This window comes from Uloborus diversus, chromosome 3, assembly GCF_026930045.1.
Source record: "Uloborus diversus isolate 005 chromosome 3, Udiv.v.3.1, whole genome shotgun sequence".
Lineage (NCBI taxonomy): Eukaryota > Metazoa > Arthropoda > Arachnida > Araneae > Uloboridae > Uloborus > Uloborus diversus.
In genome coordinates, this window is record NC_072733.1 from 160,625,416 (window position 1) to 160,648,389 (window position 22,974).

The 22,974-nt window shown below is 33.5% G+C and overlaps 1 protein-coding gene across 1 annotated transcript in view; it reads left to right on the forward strand.

Annotated features, from left to right (window-relative positions):
- Positions 1–22,974, forward strand: part of LOC129219017 (autophagy-related protein 16-1-like) — a 126,267-nt gene that overhangs the window by 100,063 nt on the left and 3,230 nt on the right. Inside the window, exons 13-15 of the mRNA XM_054853337.1 lie at positions 12,125–12,304; positions 17,271–17,355; positions 19,509–19,655. Coding sequence (XP_054709312.1) covers positions 12,125–12,304; positions 17,271–17,355; positions 19,509–19,655 — 412 coding nt within the window. The remainder of the gene's footprint in view (positions 1–12,124; positions 12,305–17,270; positions 17,356–19,508; positions 19,656–22,974) is intronic.

Here is a 22,974-nt window from a genome sequence, read left to right on the forward strand (position 1 = left end):
TATAATGTATCGGAACGTGGAGTTGCACTAATGGAAGAATAGGAAAAACTTCTTACAAAAGACGAAGAACAAAAGCAGTACTTCTTGCTGTTAGTGAAACGGTTCAGAAGCAAATGTCCGGACTCTAAATGCACCTTATTGTAAAGTAAGGAATAACAATGTCAAAAAAGCACAAATTGCAGATTACTGCAGACACGTGTTTCGGCGTTACAGGGAATGCGTTTTTCAAATAGTAATGAGCTTATGGATGAAAAGACATCTGTAATGTTAATCACAAGTGCTTTAAATGCGTTTATTACACAGGACAACACAAGCACACAATACATTCAGCTTACAGCAATTCTACATAAACAAAACCCTCCTTAGTCTCGAACCCAGAGTCCCCGATAAGACCCTTCATCGGATGATGCCAGATGCACCAACTTACATTACATCTCCCCCTAAAAGTGTTCAATCAGTCTGGACGGCGCATGAACAGTCCTACCGCTCCGAGTCTTATATGGTATAATGTCAGGAACGCCACTAGGAGAATGGGTAATGTCCACTGGATTACTGGTGAAATCTTCTTCCCGGGAGCTGCCATATCCCACTGTAGAGTCAGGAGCACTGTCCTCATTCATAGGGGTGTCTTCACTATCCCAGGAGAACGATTTTGGCATCAGGGAGGGATGGAGGTACCTGCGGTTCCTTCTAAGAACCCCTCGCGGAGTCTCGATTATATATGATCTGGGAGCCTGGTGAGCTGCTTTTACCTTCCCATATGTCCGCATGTCAGACACCCACACTTGTTCGCCTATGTTCAGTTGTGGAAGTTGTCTAACTTGATGTTGTCGATCAAAGTAAAATTTCTGCTTCGAAATTCTTTCTTCTTCCTTTTTTAGCAAGGATTCCTCATCCAATGCTCTCGGTTTAAGCTTCACGCTTAGTGTGGGAATCGGTGTCCTCAAACATCTTCCCATTAGAAGCTCAGCTGGACTATGCCCATTTTCGAGTGCCGTGGCTCTTAGTGCAAGCAGCATAAGATCCTCTTTTTCAGCTTTTACGAAGTGTAACTTGAAGTTTTTTACCATATATTCAATGAAACCGTTACTTTGAGCATGCTTGGGACTAGATGTTACAATGGAAAACTTATATTGATTGGCGAATTTCCGATACTTAGAATCTATTATTGCTTGGGAAAACTGAGGGCCATTATCACTTCTCACCACTTCTGGAATCCCGTGGCGTGCAAATATGGACTTCATGTGGTTAATGACTGCTTCATAAGAAAGGCTCTCTAACTTTGCCACTTCAATATATCTGGAGTAGTAATCTGCCATAATAAGATACCAATTACCACTTACTTTAAGAAGATCAGCTCCAACCATTTGCCAAGGTCTATTTGGAAATGCTGATGGAAGCAGGGGTTCTTTGAAATATCTTTGATGTTGAATACACTTGTGACATTTTGAGACGAGATTCTGAATTTCTGTTGATAAACCTGGCCACCAAACAGACTCGTGAGCTCTGGCTCTGCATTTTGTTATTCCAAGATGACCATCGTGTATCCTATTTAGAATTTCTTCTCGCAGTTTTGAAGGTATAATAATTCTAGAATCTTTCATCAGCAAATCATTTTGAACAGAGATTGAATGACGATATGCCCAGTATTTTAGACATTCTTCAAGTACTTCATTCTTGTCAGGCCAACCATCTTTAGAAAATTTAATCAGGAGCTTGCAGACCAGATCATCTTTCTGTAAAGACCATATTTCTGCCAATCTGGCATCTGATGATGGAAAATTTTCAACAACCATTTGCACATAAGCTGTTATTTCTTCACTTAATTCTTCCTTTCCTTTTTCTGGTAAGGGACTTCGAGACAACGTATCTGCAATGATGAGTTTCTTCCCTGGAGTGTACTTGATGGTATAAGAGTACCGCATCATTCGTAACTTCATACGCTGGAGCATAGGAGTTAAATTATCTAATGGTTTAGACATCATAATGGGCACAAGAGGCTTATGATCTGTTTTGATGTGAACTTCCATCCCCACAATGAAATCATGGAATCTTTCACAGGCCCACACGATAGCCAATGCTTCTTTTTCTATCTGCGCATATCTCTTCTCTGTGTCGGACAATGTTCTAGATGCGTAGAAAACTGGACGTAAATTACCATTGTCTTTCTGACAAAGAACTGAACCAAGACCGTAGGACGATGCATCTGCTGAAATGAATGTCTCTTTCATTGGATCATACAAAGCCAATTCAGGAGTTTGACACAGTTTCTCTTTAATTTCTTCGAATGCCGTTATTTGAGAGTGCCCCCAAATCCATGCTACATCATTCTTTAGCAACTCGTAAAGAGGTTTCGCAACATCTGCAAACTTTGGTATAAATTTATTCAGAAATTCTGCCATCCCTAAGAATCTTTCTAATTCCGTCACGTTCCTAGGTGTTGGAATTCTAGAAATAGCTTCTGTTTTTCCTGAATCAGGTTTGATACCCTTTCCCGAGATAACATGTCCAAGAAAAGTAATAGATTCTCTTGCGAACTGGCATTTTTCAGCATTTAAAGTCCACCCCGCAGCTTGGAGTTTCGAAAGAACTTCACGTAGTCGTTGATTATGCTCCTCTTTGGTCGCACCAAAAATTACAAATTCGTCCATGAGACCAACTACACCAGGACCTTCTTGAATAGTTTCACGAATTCTTTTTTTAACACTTCGGGAGCTGATTTAATTCCAAAGGGCAAACGCTTGAACTTAAATCTTCCGAATGGTGTAATAAAAGTAGTTAATTTTGTGGAATCTGGGTCTAAGCTTACTTGCCAAAAACTTGCATTAGTATCTATGATACTGAACACTTTAGCATTACTAAACTGACTTAAACTATAGTCGACTGAGGCCATGGGAAAATATTCTTTCAATGTTTCCATTCAAGACAGATAAATCAACACAAATTCTTATATTACCTGATTTTTTTGGAACAATAACCATTGGCACACACCATTCTGTGGCTTCGTCAACTGGTTCTATAATTTCATTTTTTGTCATCTCATCTAATAGCTTTTTCAATTTACCCCTCAGAGCTACTGGACCTCGCCGTGGTCCAGAAACTACATAAGGCTTAGCATCATCCCTTAGCTTTATAGGGTATGGCTTTTCAACTTTCCCAATTCCTTGAAACAGTTTAGGAAATTCATGCAGGGGATCTAATTTTGACTTCAGTTCAAAAATTCGTTGAATAAGATTTAGATTTTCACTTGCTGTACAACTTAACAAGGGGTGTTGCAAATTATTGACTATATACACATCATCTTCATAACTAAAATTTTTGTTCTTTAGTTTAACATGAATTATCCCAGCCAAGTTCAAATTCTCCCCATCAGGACCACAGATAATTTTATTTGAACTTTCTAATCTTATATATTGTAATTTTTCTTCATAAACAGTTTTGGGAATCACCGTCACATCTGCCCCCGTATCAATTTTGAACTCCAACGGTGTATTTTCCAGTAATATTTTAGTATTCCAGCGTTTTCCTGGATGATTGTGTTTATTGTTAGTGTTCATTATTTGACCTATGAAATTCGAACTCTCCGACTGTGTTTTTTTCAATTTCATTTATACGTAATTTTGCCTTACACACTTTGGCATAGTGTCCTACTTTTTTGCAATGGTTACAGATAGCTTTGCGAGCCGGACAGTCTAATTTGGTATGTTTATTTGATTTACCACACCAGAAACATGCATTTGTTTTCGTTTCTGAATTAGACGAATTGGCAGCTTTCGAGTTCTTAAATTGAGTGTTATGTTTATATTTCTTATTCTGCGGTACAGCAACTCTGTTAGTCACTTTAAACGATGTAGAGTTATCACTCAGAATGTGTTGTTGATTCTTAATTATCTCCGCTTGGCGGGCTGTCGTAATTGCTTTTTCTAGAGTAAGCTTTGTATCTAGTTGTAGATTTTCAGAAACTTTCTTATCGCGAATACCGCAGACAATTCTATCCCTAATCATTTCTTCCTGAAAACTAGCAGGAAATTCACATGAGGATACTAATGCATATAACGATGTGATAAACTGTTCTACCGATTCACCTTCATCTTGTGTTCTCTTATAGAACTTATATCTTTCGTATATTACATTATGTGTAGGAATAAAATGAGATTGAAATTTCTCTCTTACAACATCATACTTTTTGATATTTTCTTTGCTTATTTGAAACGATAACAAAATATCTTCAGCTTGCGAGCCCATTAGATAAACCAAACTGTTTACCTGTTCTCCTTCGTCTTTCGTCGTTAGGCCTGATGCCGATCGAAACCGCTCAAATCGATCTATCCATTTTTGCCAGTCGTCAGGACGAAAAAAGAATTGTTCAGGTGCAGGTATTTGATACATTGTTGTTTAAAAACGCTGCCACCATGTAATGTTAATCACAAGTGCTTTAAATGTGTTTATTACACAGGACAACACAAGCACACGATACATTCAGCTTACAGCAATTCTACATAAAGAAAACCCTCCTTAGTCTCGAACCCAGAGTTCCCGATAAGACCCTTCATTGGATGATGCCAGATGCACCAACTTACATTACAACATCGGATCTCTTTTCATCCATAAGCTCATTAATTTTTGCAATAAAAAAGGTGCTCCCTGTAACGCCGAAACACGTGTCTGTAGTAATCTGCAGTTTGTGCTTTTTTGACGTCATTATTTCCTACTTTACTGTTCAACACAAAGGTGTTTATTTATCGCATTTTGTCTTCAAAGGTAATATACTGTGATTTGTTGTTTTTTTTAGTTATGTTAATTGAAAGAGATTTTTAAAATCTTATTAGATGTGCTTAGTTATACATTGCAAGAAATGTTTAATAAATACTGTTTTTTTTAACTGAAAATGCAAAAATTAAAATTTTTTTCATAAAATTCAAAAGTTTTAGCTGCGGTAGCAACCCCTAAAATTTCTCTTAAAAATCTCAAAAAAATACGGCAATTCTTTTTTATATCCTAGATTAAAACTAGGGGTTGGCCCGTTGAAAATTCACAATTTTATTTTCTAACCTCATTAAAGGACCACCCTAATATATATATATATATATATATATATATATATATATAAATATACAGGCCAAATAACAAGTTTTAAACATTTTTTAAGAAGAATAACAATGAGAAAAATGAAAATACAAGCAGTAATTTAATAGAAAAAGTCAGAAGGAGACCATCAGCCGTTGAATCCAGAGCTCATCAGCTGTAGAGGATTTAATAAATATGGTCAAAAGACAAAAAAAAACAAAAAAACTACAAACTAAAAAGAGAGTATTTAAGCTCCAGTGATACAATATAGTGTAACATTGGGCTAAACGCACCTTAAACTATAAACAAATTTTCTTGTTTATTTGCTTATAGTTTAACATGTGGTGCGTTTAGCCCAATGTTACTCTATATTGCATAAACTGGGGCGTACACACTCTCTTTTTAGTTTGTAGTTTAATTTTTTTTGTCTTTTAACCATATTTATTGAATCCTCCGCAGCTGATGAGCTCTGGATTCAACCTTTCGACTTTTTCTATTAAACTGCTGCTTGTATTTTCCTTTTTCTCATCATTATTTTTCTTTAAAAATGTTTAAAACTTGTTATTTGGCTTGTATACTTTATATATTTACTAGGCTCTTTAGTTTTGCTGCGTTGCGCATCTATGAGCTTTTGATGTTGTCTTTTCATTATTCTTCACTTATATTATAATTATTATATATATATATATATACAAGCACACACACACACACACACACATATATATATATATATATATATATATATACATATATATATATATATATATATATACATATATATATATATATATATATATATATATATATAATGCCAATATAATAAATTCCCATTACATCAAGCGAAATTAGTAATAAGCCTTGCAGGGATAGATTGCACACTAACTGCCTGTGGCAACCAGCTAGTTTGCCTTTTTATAACATTCGCCTTTCTATGCAAGCAGCCACCTACTGCGGCTGTTTGGCTCACTTGTCAGTCACCTTTTTACGACAAGTTTGCCACCTTCGGCAGCTGTTTAAAAAAATTTGGCAGTGGTGTTTTTTAATCAATTCATCTCTATCTTTTTCAATACTAATTTGAATAATATTTTCTATATCTATCTCCAGTTGCATTTTGTACCATTCACCTTTTTACGCCAAGATTGCAGCCTTCAGCGGCTATCTACTTATACAATCGATCTCTAAATTTTCTTATCCGTCTCTATTTATTTTAACCTCCCCGCCCATTCCCTAATAAAAACGAGGATCACTCAAAAAACCACTTTTTTATTTAAGTAGCGCAAAAAAAAAGTTATCTCTTACATTCCCTGTGGTGTGTAAAAATTAGTGTTTGCAAAAGAAAAAAAAATATTGTTTTTTTAATTGACTTAAATGCTCACAACTATGAAACGTAATACAGATACAGCAAAACGTCCAGGGGGGGGGGGGAAGTTGGAAAAAGAAATATATGCAATCCCTAAATAAAACAAAAAAAGGAAAGAAAAAAGCAAGCGCTGCCGGAAGAACACATGGTCATGACATCATAAAATATGGAAGTAAGCAATAGTAAAAGAAAAGATAAACATTGTAGCAATTGAGATTCCATCCCTTAATATTGAATCAAAATCCAGGGTGTGATGTCAGCAGATAAGAGAAAAAAGTTTTTTCAACCGAGGTGTGAAAATATGATGATGATGTCTTGCATTTAAAAAATTCAGGGACCGCTTTAAGCATTCGCCAATGCTCCAAATACGATAAAATCGTAAAATCGGTGAACAAAATTCGAATTTCGCGAATTTATTGGCGAACAGAAAATTCTCTAAAATATACACAGAGGGAAAAAAAATCTCCCTTCAGAAGTCAATCTAGATAAAAATTAAGTCCGTTCACAAAATTTGGACCCCTAAAAACGGACCCATCACAAAATTCCGACCCCTAAAAATGAACCTTTCACAAAACTTCCAGACTAGCAATCTGAAAGTTGTTTTATCCTCGGAACACTCCGAGCAGATTGAGATGCGCGCACGCGCGTTAGCATCAGATCGTAGCGTTACCGTCCATCGGATCGGAGGAAGGATGACGTTTGCCTCTCGCCTCTTTGCATCACTGTACTTGCGCCTCTCGCTGATTGGATATCGAGTGCGCAGCGTGGCTACTGAGTAAATAGTGTCGGCGGATGCCTTGTTGAATGGCACGTTTGTTTCATTGCGTTCGATGTCTGAAACATCGGAGTAAGATAGGAATGCAATCTTTACTTCATTAAAAGCTTTTATTTCTACTCTTAAATTTATTGAAGAATGATAAATATCACTTGAAGTTGTTTTTAACCATTTTTTCCTTTGAAAAATTACATATCATTTGGAAAAACTACTTAATTTGCATTTTTTTTTCTCACCAAACTCATAAAAACGGACAAAAATATATATTCCTGGATATACCCCTGCCCTTATCCTCAAAAAATTGTCAAAAATTAAGTTATGCTTCACTTTTTGATTAAATATTTCTGCTGACAAAAATACATTTAAAATGAGTAAAAGTTAGTCTTTGACTAAAACTTTTGAAATTTGGCTAACACTTTAAAAAATTGGCGAATTTACTGGCGAACGATTCGAAATCCTTAGCACGATCCCTGAAAATTGTTGAAAGAAAACTATTGTGTATTTTTGAAAACTTTTTTTTTCTGAAGAGGGTTTTTGTATATGAAGCTGGCGTTTCAAAGTCAATCACTGTCGAGTGAGATAATATGGAGAGACAGCCTACAAATCCCCTGATATCCCCATTCACTCTTTCTTCTAATTGTGGTTGAAATACCTCTAGTAATTGTTGAAGGATTAAGTTCCGCTCCCTTCACAATGCACAAGAAAAATATCTGGGCAAATTTGTTTTAGATTCCAAGTCTTTCCTCTTTTCAACATTTCCTATTTATGTACTATCTTTATAATACATTTTCACTACCCAGTACGTTGTTATTTGTGAGTAAGAGAAGATAAGTAAAAAAAAATACGCATGAGTAAACAGAAAACCAACCTCTTTCTTCCATTTTTTTATTGTCATAAACAGTTCTAAATGTAATTAACAAAAAAAACATAAACAGACATTAGACTCTCATTGAAAACTGAGTAAGATATATCAGGTGCTCTTATAAATCTTTTCACTTAACCTCTTTTTTTTTTTGCCCAAGAAAGAAAGAGGAGCAACCGACTTTGACTTAAAAATTAACATTTTAAGCCCCTTAAATACAAACAGGGGGAAAACTGAATGCACAAATTTATACTTTATTAACTGCTTTATAAGGTCATAACATTTAAGAATTCCTAAGTTGAACCATAAAATTAAAAAATTCAGCGAAAAAAAAAAAAATCCTCGTAAACGTGCCCCCGGTGTACCATACTTATTTTGTTTCATTCAGCATATCCTTAGTCCTTTTGACTTTCTACTGAAATAATATTCGCTATAGACAAAATATCAAGGAAATACATTTATATTTTCTAAAATATCAAAATTAAGTTTTTATGCTTTTTCACTCAATAAGTGATCAATTATCACAGAAGATTTTGAGGCGTAGCGAAGGGGGGGGGGGGGTAAAAACACCCTCAGAGCCCTTGATTTTAACATTCTTGCCATCCCTAGCGCAATAACTTTTACATATGAAAAGGCTCGTTTTGAACAGAAAACCCCCTCCAGAAGATAATTCTGGCTGTGCTAGTGACTCTTTTTATAAAAAAAAAAAAAAAATGAGCATTTAGTCTAACTTTCAATTTTCAAACCAAAAGATTCACGACACAGATTCTTAATTGAACCTCTCTTTCAAATTTATTGATTTTAGAATGTTTTCCATGTTTTGTTGAAACGGTATTACAAATAATTTTCAGTTAAAATGTAAATAAAGAAATAAATGAAACGTGGCAAATCGCAAATTGATAAGTTGTTTCTTATTCAGCATCATATTCATTTTTGAAAAGTTAGCAAAATAAGATATGCTTTTCAAGTGTTTAATTATTTTTATAAAACCATAACAAAAGAAATATTTTTGGAGAATGATGTTTCTTGCGCTCTGCTCCCTTAATATCTACACTGCTTAAACTAAATAGGTGTTTTGTACTCAGTAAAATATGCTGTTATTAATTATAAGAAGCCTTACTATTGGGTTATTAAACAGAAAAAGGCTATCAAAAATTTTTCTTTCCTTCAAGTATTTTACTTCTTCTTTTCTTTCTCCCCTCTTTTTCGAAACTTCGCCACACATTCCTTCACTGGGAACAAAACTATGCCAAACGCCTCTGATTGACAGACCCCCAAAAGGGGTGTAGTGCGTTTCATTCATTTTCTCCCTGCGTAGGCGTGTGTGAAAGGATTATCAACTGCGGGAAGTAACTGGAGGGTGAAGGGAAGGACTGGTACAGACGTTGTACCACAGCTGTAGGAAGAGAGCACTTTTTTGTCGGTACAGCATATGTACCGCCGTTGGCTAAAGGTTAACAGGCAAATAGAACCAAGGATGGGCTCCATATATGCCGTGTAATCTCAAACATTTTTTAAACATATTATGTAAATGATCGCATACACATATTGTGCATAATGGATTACTAGGTATATGCTCAGAAAAATTGATAGGAACATCACTGAATAGAACCACACTCATTTGCAGCTTTTTTTTCCCCACGGTAAGTGGGACAATAGAGTGAAGGGGGGAGCAATCTGGAATGAAGCTTAACAAGATGAAGGTTTATGTTCAAAAGAGCAAAGTTTGTTTGATCTACAACTGCTTTTAATATAGGTATAGATAGATCTTGTTGCATTACTCTCCTTTACAGCAGAAATCAAAAAGAAAACAAGCAATAAAGAAAAGAAAAAAAAACAGCTGCACTCCAGTATTGTAGAAAGAACAGTTATGTGGTGACAGACACGTGATCAGATACTTTGATTTATTTGTAGTTTTGTTTGAAAATTATGGAAAAACATTAAAACAACAAGGCTATGATCTTAGGGCAAACCACTTTTTTCCTCCCTCCAAAGTTGAAGGTTGATGCTGGGGTAGAGGATGAAATGAATCATAACTTTCCTTATTAGATATTGAATTAATCAAGTGCACTTTGTGAAGTTAGGATAGAAAAATATACTCTTGGAAAAAAAATAAAATAGATGGGATAAAAAATAACTTTTATGTTTGGGTGGATGGGGAGGGGGGGGGGAGAGTGAATATACTTCGTCCTGTTTTAAAGAAGAACATTTACCACCTTTTAAAAAGTTTACTTTTTGTTTTGTTTTATTTATATATATATTTTTTTTATTTTTTTACGTTTTGAAAACAGTTAAAAAGAATTAAAATTAGTGGTGCCGGGGGAGGGGCGCTTACCAATCTACAAGTTCATGCCAGCTCATTTCAAGCATAGTTATGTTTACATACTACTCACTAGACCATCACTAGTAAGAGAACCACATATTTAACTAACTAGAATCTGAAAAATAACATTATTTCTCAAGTCAAATTTTATTCAAAAATTCGTAAAAATATGATCCTACTGAGATCCCAATTTGAAATTTTGCACAAACTAAGATAAGGTTCATCAATAGATCTATTTCAAACAAATCTAAGAAAGTTCTTCTGCCTTTATATAGGAGTTTAGTAAGACCTCATTTGGAGTATGCTGTTCAGTTTTGGTCGCCTTATCTGAAGAAAGATATTTTTGTATTGGAAAGGGTTCAAAGAAGGGTAACTTAAATTAGTAAGGGGACTCTCAGATTTAGATTATGATACCAGACTAAATAGGCTTAACATGTATAGCCTGGAGCAAAGGAGAGTCAGAGGGGACATGATTCAGGTATTTAAATTTATCAAAATGAAAGATTTAAATGGATTAAATTTTGCGGGGAAAGCAGGACAAGGGGTCATTGTTTTAAGCTATTTAAATCTCAGGCTAACTTGGAAATCAGGAAAAAACTACTACTTTAGCAGGGTCGTGGACACTTGGAATAGCTTACCGGAAGAGGCGGTAATGAGCAAGGGAGTGGATAGCTTTAAGAGGGCCATTGATCTTCTTTGGGGACTAATTAATTGACTAGGACCAGCCTAGCTGGGCCCAGAGCCTGTTGCTGGTCGTCACATTTGTATTTGTATTTGTAAAATACACAAGAATTTTTGAGAATTAAAAAGAAAATCATTATATGTATTTTGAGAAATTTAAATTTTAAGTTTGAATTAAATTTTTCAAAAATGAAAATTTTTATGAAATTAGTCATGTGGCATATCATATTAAGAAGCATCTAATGTACTTTAAAATGCTTTTTATCGAATCTTTCTATCTATATTTGGTGCTAAGTTATCGTCCATTTTATGTTCTAGTATTCATGAACAAAAGAGGGTTTTTCTAAAAATCAAAGTCTCATAAATAAAAAATAAAAGAGATAAAATCTAAAAATTTAGACTTTTGATTACATGTGGAAGGGTACAATTGATGAGCCAAATTTCAAAGAAATACAAAAATGTGAGTGAAAGAATTTCAAATTTTGGATCACTTGACATGGAATGACGCAAAAGAGCTGCTGAATTATTTGAGGTGCTCTCACTACATTTTCTCCATTTCTTGAGGCTATTCCATGGAGCAAAATGTACTTAGTAGAGATGAGCAAATCTTATTGCTCTATTTAAGGGGTGAGTTTCTGGAGTACAAAATCAAAGAGCTGAACTAATACTACAAAAAATAAATTTTATCATAAAAATTTTAGATTCCTTTTTGCCTGTTGTCTAATTTTCAAAAGAATTTACATTCTTCTTTAATTAATAGAATCAAAGTCTTCTAAGGGGGTATTTTTCAGGTGCTTTTGACTGAAACTAAAATCGAGACATGCAATAATTATTTTGCAAAGAAAGAGCCTAAAATTAAAATTTGACTGGTTCAGTTACTTTTCTGGATGAAAACTCACGTTTGCATTTATAGTATTATTAAGGATACTTGTTTTTGATTATTACTATTAAAATGAATACTATTGCTTTGGGAAGAATTTTGGCAAAGTATTATTATTTTAGATGATGTGTTGAAATGAAAGAATTTTAATAGCTAATTTTTCTTCTTCATTTAAGGCATTCGTACTATATTGACTGGGTCTAGTGCAAATGATGTTGTAACAAGTGACAGAAGTGGATCCAACATTATCAGCGGTCATTTCGACAGAAAGATCCGTTTTTGGGATATGAGATCTGAATCCAGTACCAATGAAATTTTATTACAGGGGCGAATTACATCATTGGACGTCTCAGTTGGTAAGCTTTTCTTTTATAGCGTAGTTTGAAGCAAATATTAAACAAAGTATTTCTTTTATCACATTGAGAAAAAATTATACACATGTGTTTCTTTTTGTCTCTTACTTGCTCAAAAATGTAAAAGGAATAAAATTGTGTTTTCATTTATTTAACTCTACTCAATACATTAACAAAATAACTTTTTGTAATCCTAAACACATGTGTGCATTTTTCTTTTTTGCAATTTTTTACTGTACTAAGTTGATGGTTTCTACATACATAGGTAAATTGTTTTACTTCTTAATAATATCATGTTGCCTTAACATAGTTACAATATTAATACAGTATTGTGGCAGTTAATCAAAAAATGCACTTTTTTGCATAAAATTCACTTTTATTAAAAATTTCTATGAATATATTCAAAACTAGTGATTGGTTTGACCTCCACATGACATTATAACATCACCGACATGTTTTCGCATGAAGTGTACTAGACTGGCACATTTAGTTTTGATTTCAACATCTCTTTACCATATGTCAATGATGGCCAAAATTATCTTCTCTATTATCGTGCAATCAAACTTGTAAAGCGGTTTTTTTTGACAAAAGCCCCCAAATTTTCTATTGGATTCGAGTGCAGTGACTCCATGGGCCAATCCAGTGCAGAAAGTTTGTTTTTAGAGTAGAAATGTTTTTGATTTGCTTCAAAGTGTGACATTGCTCATGGTTTTGCTAGGAAACGCAATCGCCATTTAGCCATAGTTTAGAGATGGTTAGAAGCATTTCTCGAGTCAATATGACTTTGTAACCAGTAATATTTATTCTTTCTTTCACGGGGACTAGAGAAACACAGCTCCAAAACACAGAAACAACAAAACATCTTTTTCGGCATATACTTGGGTGCTTGATTGATGTAGTGCTGATTGAGAGGTTTCTCCTTTACTCCTTCTCACCTTCTTTAATTTAAATTCCTCAAAACACAAATTCTGTTTTGTCAGAAAAGAGAATCTTCTAAGTCTATGTATTGTTTTCCCATGCCCATTCTAACTATTTTCAGGGGTGATTGTGTTCCGGTATTTTACTGAATTTCTGGTATTTTCGGACGTATTTCCAGTATTTTTATGTCCGAAAATACCGGAATTATGTGTTTGTTTTGTTATGCTTTTATCTCCCTACCTCCGCAATCTTTTAAAATTATATAATACTCATCAAATATACCTGCAAGAGCCTTAAGATGGACACCTATCCCTTAATATGAACAAATGTAAAGATAATTTGTATAACACCAGCTCAAAAGTAACTTTGTAACCCATTAAAAATTTAACGAAATGTACACACAATATTTTGACTCAGAACTATTTAATACATTTAATACTATGGCAAAGGTGCACTTAAGTAATAGGGGCCAAAGATTCCCCCCCCCCCTCCCCCATTCTCGCTTTAAAACTTTCAGGTATTTTTTGATGAACTCACAATCACCCCTGTATTTTACTTCATTCAAGATGTGAGAAGCTGCTTCTTGTGCGGTCAACATCCTCTCCACTAGCATTCTAACAGCCAATGTTGCACTGTTAAAGGTGCAATATTGACACCAGCTGCCGCCACAGACCTGGAAAAGTCAAAACCAATTAATCGAGGATTTATAGCACTCATTCAATGTAAAGTTTTGTCGTCACAAGCCGAAATTGATCCTTCTTCACCGCATTTTCCAATACAGTTGGTTCTTGCATTTTCTGCTGTCTGAAAATGCTTCCATACAATCCCCGACACTTGCAGTACTCAATCCACATGTTTTATCTATTTCCTCCAGCGTCACTTTATTGCATGTTTCTGAACTGATATGCATGACGTTAATGATGATCCCCATAACGAAGGAGAAACTAACACTTCAGAATACATACCACTTGATGGAGGAATTTGAAGACCTGCTACTTATTAGGTGCACAAGAACTCCCACTACTTTAATAATAACTGGCATTTGAATTCTGAGCCAATTTGGAGCGCTTCTTTGTAAGCTTACACCTGGTGAAATGAAGAAAAAAAAATGGCATTTCTCAATTAATTGCCACAATACTGTAGTTTTAAATGCTCAAAACTAACTTTGGTGTGACTAACTTTAGTTCATAGTCAAATTTTTGGTCTTTTGACCATAACTAATGAATCCTCCACGGCTGATGAGCTCTGGATTCATACTTTATCTTTTCCTATTTCATAGCTATTTGCAATTTTCCTTTTTATCATTATTTTTATATAATTTATTTAGTATTTGAAATTTTGTTTGCTTATTTTATATTTACTTGGCTTTTTTAGTTTTGCTGCGTTGCGCATCTATGGGCTTTTGGTGTGGTCTTTTCAATATTTTTCACTTTTATTATTATTATTATATATATATATATATATATATATATATATATATATATATAATGCTAATATTTTATTTAATTTTATTCTAATTACTATTAGAACTGTAGTTTTATTAAAACATTTGTTATAGAACTATCCTAGCAAGTTTGGATTTTTTTTTTTTTTTTTTTTTTTGAAAAATCGAGTGTAGCAAACTGTTATAGCAGTCTCCTTCAACCAGTCCATTGAGAGATCGTAATATCAGTGCTCAACTGTACTTTGTTTGGTTTCTACGACAGTGAATTATTTTTATTCCTTCGTTATAGAACTATCTTAGCAAGTTTGGATTTATTTATTTATTTTTGTTTTGAAACATCGAGTGTATCAAACTGTTATAGCAATCTCCTACAGTCAGTCCGTTGGGAGATCGTAATATCAGTGCTCGACTGTACTTAGTTTGGTTTCTACAACAATGAATTATTTTTATGCTTTTTTAACCATGTCTTCAGTCTTGAAAAACACAAACATATCCCCTTTTCTGCCTATCTTTCGCAATATGCTATTTCAAAGTATTACATCTATTAGATTTTTTGGATTTTAACACTAGAATTACGGCTGTCTTCGAAAACCAAGAGTTACGGCAGGGGTCATTTTGACCCTCTGAGAAGAAATCGGCATAGTTCCCTACATGTTGCTATATATTAACAAAAAATAGTTTAAAATAATATATATTTATGATAAATCTAGTTAATTTCAAGAATGCAGATATTTTAAGGACACATAATGAAGTATTTAAACATTTTTTTAATACCCTGAAAATAACCAGCTCTGTTTCAGTTGCATTTCAGAAATTAGTGGCAAATGCTCCCTTTTATGTACAAAAGCATTATGATTGCTTCAAGTTTTTGAAAAAATATGTTCCAAAAAGCATTTTTAAGTTTCTATTCTGTTTCGGCATCAGTAAATATATTTTCCATTCTTTTTTTCTCAAAGGGCTCAAAATGACAGCTTTTACCCTTCTAGGTATATAACGTTTTATTTTGTGTTTTTTAAAAAAAGCCATTTTCTTGAAAACTTTATTTTATGACACAGCATGATGATTCAGAAAAAGTTAAGGAAGGATCAAGCTGTTTGTGAAAATACAGAAAAGCAGTCAGAAAAAACAGTTTGTTTGGGGTCAAAATGAACTCTCCTGTAATTCTAGTGTTAAAAAGTAAAATAGTTACTGTAACCAGTGTACCAGTTAATATTTAAAGAGCCTTTTTTTCTGAATACATGTAACAAGCTGACATGTGCAAAACATTCACTCTCAACAGTGGTTGTTCAAAAATCAAATTATTTTAATGGTGATTTTTCATAAAACAGCCAAAGTGTGAATTGTTTGGATACTTTTCCCTGAAGGACGTGAAATTCTTTTAATGTTGCATTATTTTTGTAAATTCATGAAGTATTAAGGAGAGGCTTGGGCAACCACAAAATAAAACTATCTTAAGAAATATTATTTATGCTACTATAATTTATCATGTTAAATTAAACATTTTGAAACAATGACACTGTGATTCAAATTTCTATAATGAGTTTCAATTTAAGTTAAAATAAAAGCTTTCTTTACCAATTTTAATTCAACGACACAACTGTGGTCCAGAATTGTTCAAAGAGTTTTGATTATATATTCTTGAAAATTCTGATAATAATTCTGTGGAGAAAAATAAGTCATTCAAATAATGACATTTATTGATCCATATAGGATTCAACTTATGACTTTTGCATTTCTTGCTCAATGCCCTTACCAGCTGAGCTAATGTGACCTCTTTTATGGGGTGCTGCACATTAATCCAATGCTTAATAAAAATCATAAGAAATCGGCTTTAACCACCCAATGTGAATTGTCTTTATTTTTTGTTGAAAGTGGGGGAAAAATCTGCAAGAATAAATAATGAAATAAATTTTTAAAAAAGCTGTTAAGTACAAGACATAAGCTTGATTCCGTAATGTACTTGCATACATTACGGAATAGGCTAGGAATTCTCTTGGATTCTCTCCCGTGAATTAAATAACTTTCTATCATTTGATGCCACTGCATTGAGGATTGAACACTTTAATGGAGTACTACTATTACGTGAGTCTCATCCCCAAATGAATTTCTCAGATCGTATTGTCCTCATGTTAGTTGGGGGGGGGGGGGGTCGTTCAACCCTCAATAGTAAAAGTAATTTGTTTTATAAATAAATACATTGAATATTCCTGAGATAATTACTAGTTGTAAAAAGTAAATAAAAATGTGTCAATACATGTGACATTAGATATGATTGGCAACTGTTTCAGTGTCATATGTAGCATCAAACTTATGGGCTGAAAATACCTGAACAGCTGTCTAATTTAAACAAGCTACTCTTGAGTAATCAAATGAATATGTGATTAAAAATTTTGCTACTTCATTTGAAACTCCTTTCAGTGTTTCTGTTTATTTGTTTTAAATAGAAATCATAAATAGAAACGGGAAAAAAAGTATGTCTCCCATTATTATTTTTCTAATTTTTCACTAATACAAATTTTCAACAATTAGACATTAATAACATGCATAAATGTCTAGTTAACATAATAGACATTTAAGCATGTCTAATGTGATTATGTTTCTTTTCAGATGGGTTTTCTCTTCTTAGTTGTGTGAGAGATGATACACTGAAGCTGATAGATTTTCGTATGAATAATGTAGTGAGAACATTAAGGTAGTTTAGACCTTTAATTCAACTTAAGAAAAGCTTTTATGAATCTAATAAATGTACTATACAAATAGTAATTATTATACAAAACTGTTTCATGACTCCTGTGTATGTTTTCAAAAAAATTGAAGCATAAATTGTGTGTCTGTACATAGGGTAAAAGCATCAGTTGTGGGCCATTTAGGAGCTCAATTGTTAGTTTTTGTTAGCTTGTAAATATCAGCAATCAACACAACAACAAAAACAAAAACTTTTGGCCATACTTTTCTGATAGTGATTCCCTTACTTGTTTCAGAAATTAAGTTATTTTTATTTAAAAAACCAAGCTATTGTTAAAGCAAGAAAATGCTTCAGTACTCGACCTCTGAAATTCAGTTCTCGGCCATGTAATGAACCCAGTAGTTAGCCGTTTTATTTTCATAAACCTTATGGGATTATGAATTTAAATAAAATGTAGCATGATACTTACAGCACAGCATTGTACTTACAAAATTCACTGTTCCAGTAATTACGAAATACTTTCGATATCTTCGTAACTTTATTGTACTTTTTTCAAACTGCAGCCAGTTTGGACATGCATCACATGCAATAAATTTTTTATCATTATCTTCCACATTACTTATTGAAATGATATCATACACTGCAAAACTAGAAATGTAAAGAATGGAAAAGATCTTGTTAAAACCAGGGTTTTTTTTGGGGAAGGGAAGTTTGAAAATTTTCAAACCATGAGAATTTTGATCCCCCCCCCCCCCCCCCCCCCCGGCACAAAAAAGTTTCTACATTTACTGTTTGTTCAAACAAAAAGTCCGACTAAAAAAGTTAATAAAATTTGTAACTGATATGATTGACATTTGCCTTTTCCATGTTCATTAGAATGAAACTTCAACATACAGAACATAAAACTAAAATTGCAGTTTTGGAAATAATTTATCCTCAAAACAATACAATTAAAAATCTGATTAAAAAGTACTAATAAGATTCTCAATCACAGTTGGTGCATTTATGCTACATCTAAAACAGAATTTATCGTTAAAAACAAAGGTGCTTTGATGTAAACAAACTAGAGTAAGATGAATTATGTTGATCAATTAAAATGGAAAAAAGAGGATGTCATTAAGATAATCTTAGTTTTCCTCAAGATCATAAGTAAATAATGGATGAACTTAAAAAAAAGCCAAAATGGAATTAGTAACAACATAACCATATAATTATGAAAAAAATTCAGCTGAATTTTGGGTAAGGAAAAAATCTTAATTTCCAAGTGAAGAAAGCCCAAGGAATTAAATGTGTGGTTATAGAACTACTAGTAATAAGAAGCAGTACCAACTTTTGAAAATCAATATTAGAAGCAATGAAATGTTGAAATCTGACTCTTTTTTCCAAAACAAGTTATGGTACAAAATTTAAACATTTTCTTTAGAAGAAATAACATTAAAATAGGAATTTTTACTCAACACAGCTAAATTGTCTCTATATTTCAGTACTTTAATTAATATTTGATGAAAAGTAGAAAAGCCATAATAAGAACGTTACTGCTGGGTAAATCAAATAAACAGCATAGAACTGAAACAGCATAGAACCAGTGGTTGGCCTCCCATGGTTGACTGTTGGGAACCACAAAAGAATTCCATACCCAGTGATTGACCGCCCCTTTAAAAACAATCAAGCTGAAAAGGAGTTGTTTTGTCATTGAATAATTATTTTATACTCTCCATTCAAGCAAAAGTTATACAAATTTACAGTACAACGAAAAAATGAAGCGTACTTACCATTTAAAGACATTGTTTCTACTTGACTGAAAAGTAAGCAGAATTGCAAACTAGAAGGACTAGCACATTATTTTAAATAAAATGACTCATTACTACTTCAAAAAAAAAAAGTGCTCACTACTTAACAGCTTTTGGATGATAATTGGTAATACGCAAATGAATGTAAATGCATCTGATGTGATTTTGAGCTAAACATACATGTATACTGTTTATAAGCAGTTTTATGTCACTGTGGCCGACTTCTGGAAACTGGCCGAGCTCTGGTGCACTTACTCTATGTGAATATTTTTGAAGGACATTTTAAAACTCAAAATTTGTACTTAAAACTGTCTTTTCATGTGATGTTTAGTTTTTGAACTTCTAAGTCTAAGTTATGCATGAATTTAGTGCTGATGGATTTCTAATTGGATGTGATTGGACTCGTGCTAAGTTCAGTCCTGATGGTCAGTTTGCTATTTGTGGATCACAAGATGGTGCTATATTCATCTGGAAAACGACTACTGGTGGTTTGGAAAAAGTCTTGAGGGAACACAGGTGAGTAATACATACGAACCCCCTGAGAATGAACTCCATTGCTTGCATGAAAAATGCATATCTGACACTGTAATGTTATTTGATTTAGGATTGTCTTAGTGTACTCTATCTTTCTTAGAAATCTGTAACCGCTGCAACCTTACATCTTATATATGTGTATGTATATATGAAAGAAGAGTGTGAAGATTTGCTCAGGTTATTATTGCTAAACATGTAGAATTCCTATTGTTCAAACATGGCCGATTCTTTTTCTCTTCAAATCTCCAATGCCGATAGTGGATGGCAGCACCAAACTAAAGGCTGCAAAAATATACATTTCAAACATTTTTTTAAGGAATGTTCAGTTCATTGTAGAAACCCCTGGCAAGCCTCAGTTAATAAAAAAACAAATTTGAAAAAAAAAAATGGAAACAATAAAACAGAACTTTACATAAAGATTTGTTTCATTTCAAACAAAAATATTAGATTAGAAATCGGAAGTTTTACTTTAAAAAAATTAAAACATCAAATGTTTTTCAGGAAAGAAAAACTTAAACATGCTGTCCCGCAACAATTTTACTTAAAATAAATAAAAGATAGGAAGTTAGCCAAGGAGGGGAAAGGAAACGGTCCATGAACTTATTTTCCTCTTAATGGCACCACATGTGTAGTTAAAATTGCATTTTTAAAACATTTATTTCAATAATTAGAATTCTTACAACCCTACCCCTTCCTGTAAAGTTACAAACGATAACCTGCAATTGCATTTTCAAGACTTCAATTTCAAAAGTCAGCCATAGAAATGCCACCTCCCCAAAAGGCCCCCAAAAGTCAGCTAAAATTGCATCTTTGAAACTCAAAATTTCTAAATTTCCTTGGCAAAAATTTTAGATATCCCTTTTTTTTCTAATGCTATTAAAAGATGGACTACAATCATAACACTTTAATTTCAACCCCCCCCCCTCAAATAAACTCTCTCAACATCATTAAAGATCTGATAAAATTACATCTGTACTTCAATTATCAAAAGACTTGCAGTATACAGCCTCCCCTCCGCCCCCTAGCATCACTGAGAATTGTGTAAAATTACATTTTGAAAATTCCATTACAAAAATTACTGCGGGAGAGTCCTTGCACCTCACCAAACATACTGCAATCACGTTTTTAAAACTTCTTTTCTGAAAAATTGGTCTGGAAAGTTGGTGAATTCAACCTTTTCCATTTTCATTACCAAAGTCGAGGTCTACAGATGTGTTAGTCGAGGTCTACAAATGTGTTTAAGACTTCAATTGCGGAAGATTTCATGAGAAGGGGAGCTCCAGAACCTCCCCTTCCCCAAAATCATTGAAGATCTTTCCAAATTTGCTTTTCAGACTTTAATTTTTTTTAATTTCAGAGAGGGTCCCCTATTTCTCCTCTCCTTGCATCAGCAAAGATCGTTTTAAAGTGTTTTTGGAGCTTTAATTAAAAAAAAATAAGTGCTGCAGAGGAGTCCCTTAACTCCATCCCTTCCTCTGACTAACCAAAGATGGCTTAAATCGTATTTGAGAGACAGAACTAGACCCTAAATAATAATAATAATAACAAAAAATGTTAGATAAAAATGAAACTTAATATGTTTATAAAAAGGCATTCCTTCCAAAACCTTCATTGATACTACTTGCACTAAAAAAAAAATGTGTTTTACATCAAAATCAAGAAAATTCTAGAGATTCTGAATATGGTTTTAGTTTTTTAGCTTGAATAAATCTGTACCTCAGAGCCTGACTAACGTAAGTCACATAATGTTGACTTTAGAGGAGAGTGGAAAAACGTTTGATTGGTGCACAAAGGCACCCATATGCAAAAATTGTAAGGGGGCGGGGGAGGCTCAGATATTTTCCCCATGGTTTAGCAGGATATTTTCCCCATGAAAACTGATTTCAGTGCAGATTAGAGTTATTAAAATTTGACATTTTTTATAGCTTATTCATTAATGGCTGGAGAAGAAATGTTTTTACATTTTTGCAAAGAAAAAGGTACTAAAAGCAAGGAAGTTCTAAATTCTAAGGGGTGGGGTTCTTGAGCCCCCACTTGCCCCCCCTTCCATATGGGCGCCTTTGTTGGTGCATACAAATGATTGGACTTGCACTCTTTTAACAATGTTAAGTTTTTACGAAGATTTTTTTTTTAGAATTAGATTCATATTAGTGGTGGCAAAGCCAATTCATTTGAATGAGTAACTCAGAGTGACTTACTCACTCAAAAGAACTAGTTCTTTTTAGCTATTCACCAACTCACAAAAATATTTTTATATGCAGTATAACTTCGATTTAACATTTCCCAAATTTAATGATACATTTCACTGGTCTGGATTTGACTGCATTGAATGTCTATGCTTCTCAATTTAAGGGTATCCTTGGTTTAACAATAACTTTTTCCAGTCCCTTGGCAATTGTTAAATCAAGGTTTTACTGTATATTAAAATTATTTATTTTTCTTTTCCTAAATTTACAATAGTCTAGAATTTTTACTCAAAAACAGAATCATGGACAATTTCTTTGTAGAAAGCCAAATCCTCTTTTCAGTAACAATTTGTTCAGCTTTCGAAAATATTTTCATAAGGAACTGATGTCACAGGTATGCGCAACCTCTGAAGCACGATGTCATACATAACAGTGTACATATTTTTATTAAATTTCCACCAACCTAAAGGATTGTCTTTCCTTGAGAGATGCTGCTTTGCTATATTAATATTTGTCGACTAGTTGCGTCGCCCGGCTTTGCACAGTCTACCTCAAAGCTAAAAGTTACGTCAACTAACGCATGTTCAACAATTAGGCTTAAATAATACAAAAAAAAAAAAAAAATGCTGTAAAATTTCTGGTCAAAGTAATGAACACAGCCTCTAAAATTCCCGCTTAAAAATTTGACATTTTTTCCCGAAAAATTCGAGGCAGAATTAGAGTAAAAGATTTCAATTAACGTCAACTCTAAAAATATTTATCTGGATAGGTAAAATAGCTCTAAACACCCTTTTCAGAATGAGAAAAAATTTCCAAATAATTCAATCCTTCAGCCATTGCTTAGCAACAGAACTACAACAGATTAAAAGGGTTGGAAATAATTCCTCAAGTCACACTCCATGAATCGTTCTTTATTTCCTCTGAAATGAGAAGAATTGTTGTCTTGGGAATGGACCTACAACAAATCCTCAAAAAGAGTTATAATTCCTTTTCAAGCTTTCTAACTTCAAGCCAAATCACTGTGATTCGAGCAGTGGCGTAGCTAGACCCGACTTTCGGGGGGGGGGGGTTACTTCTTTTATTTATATATATATATATATATATATATATATATA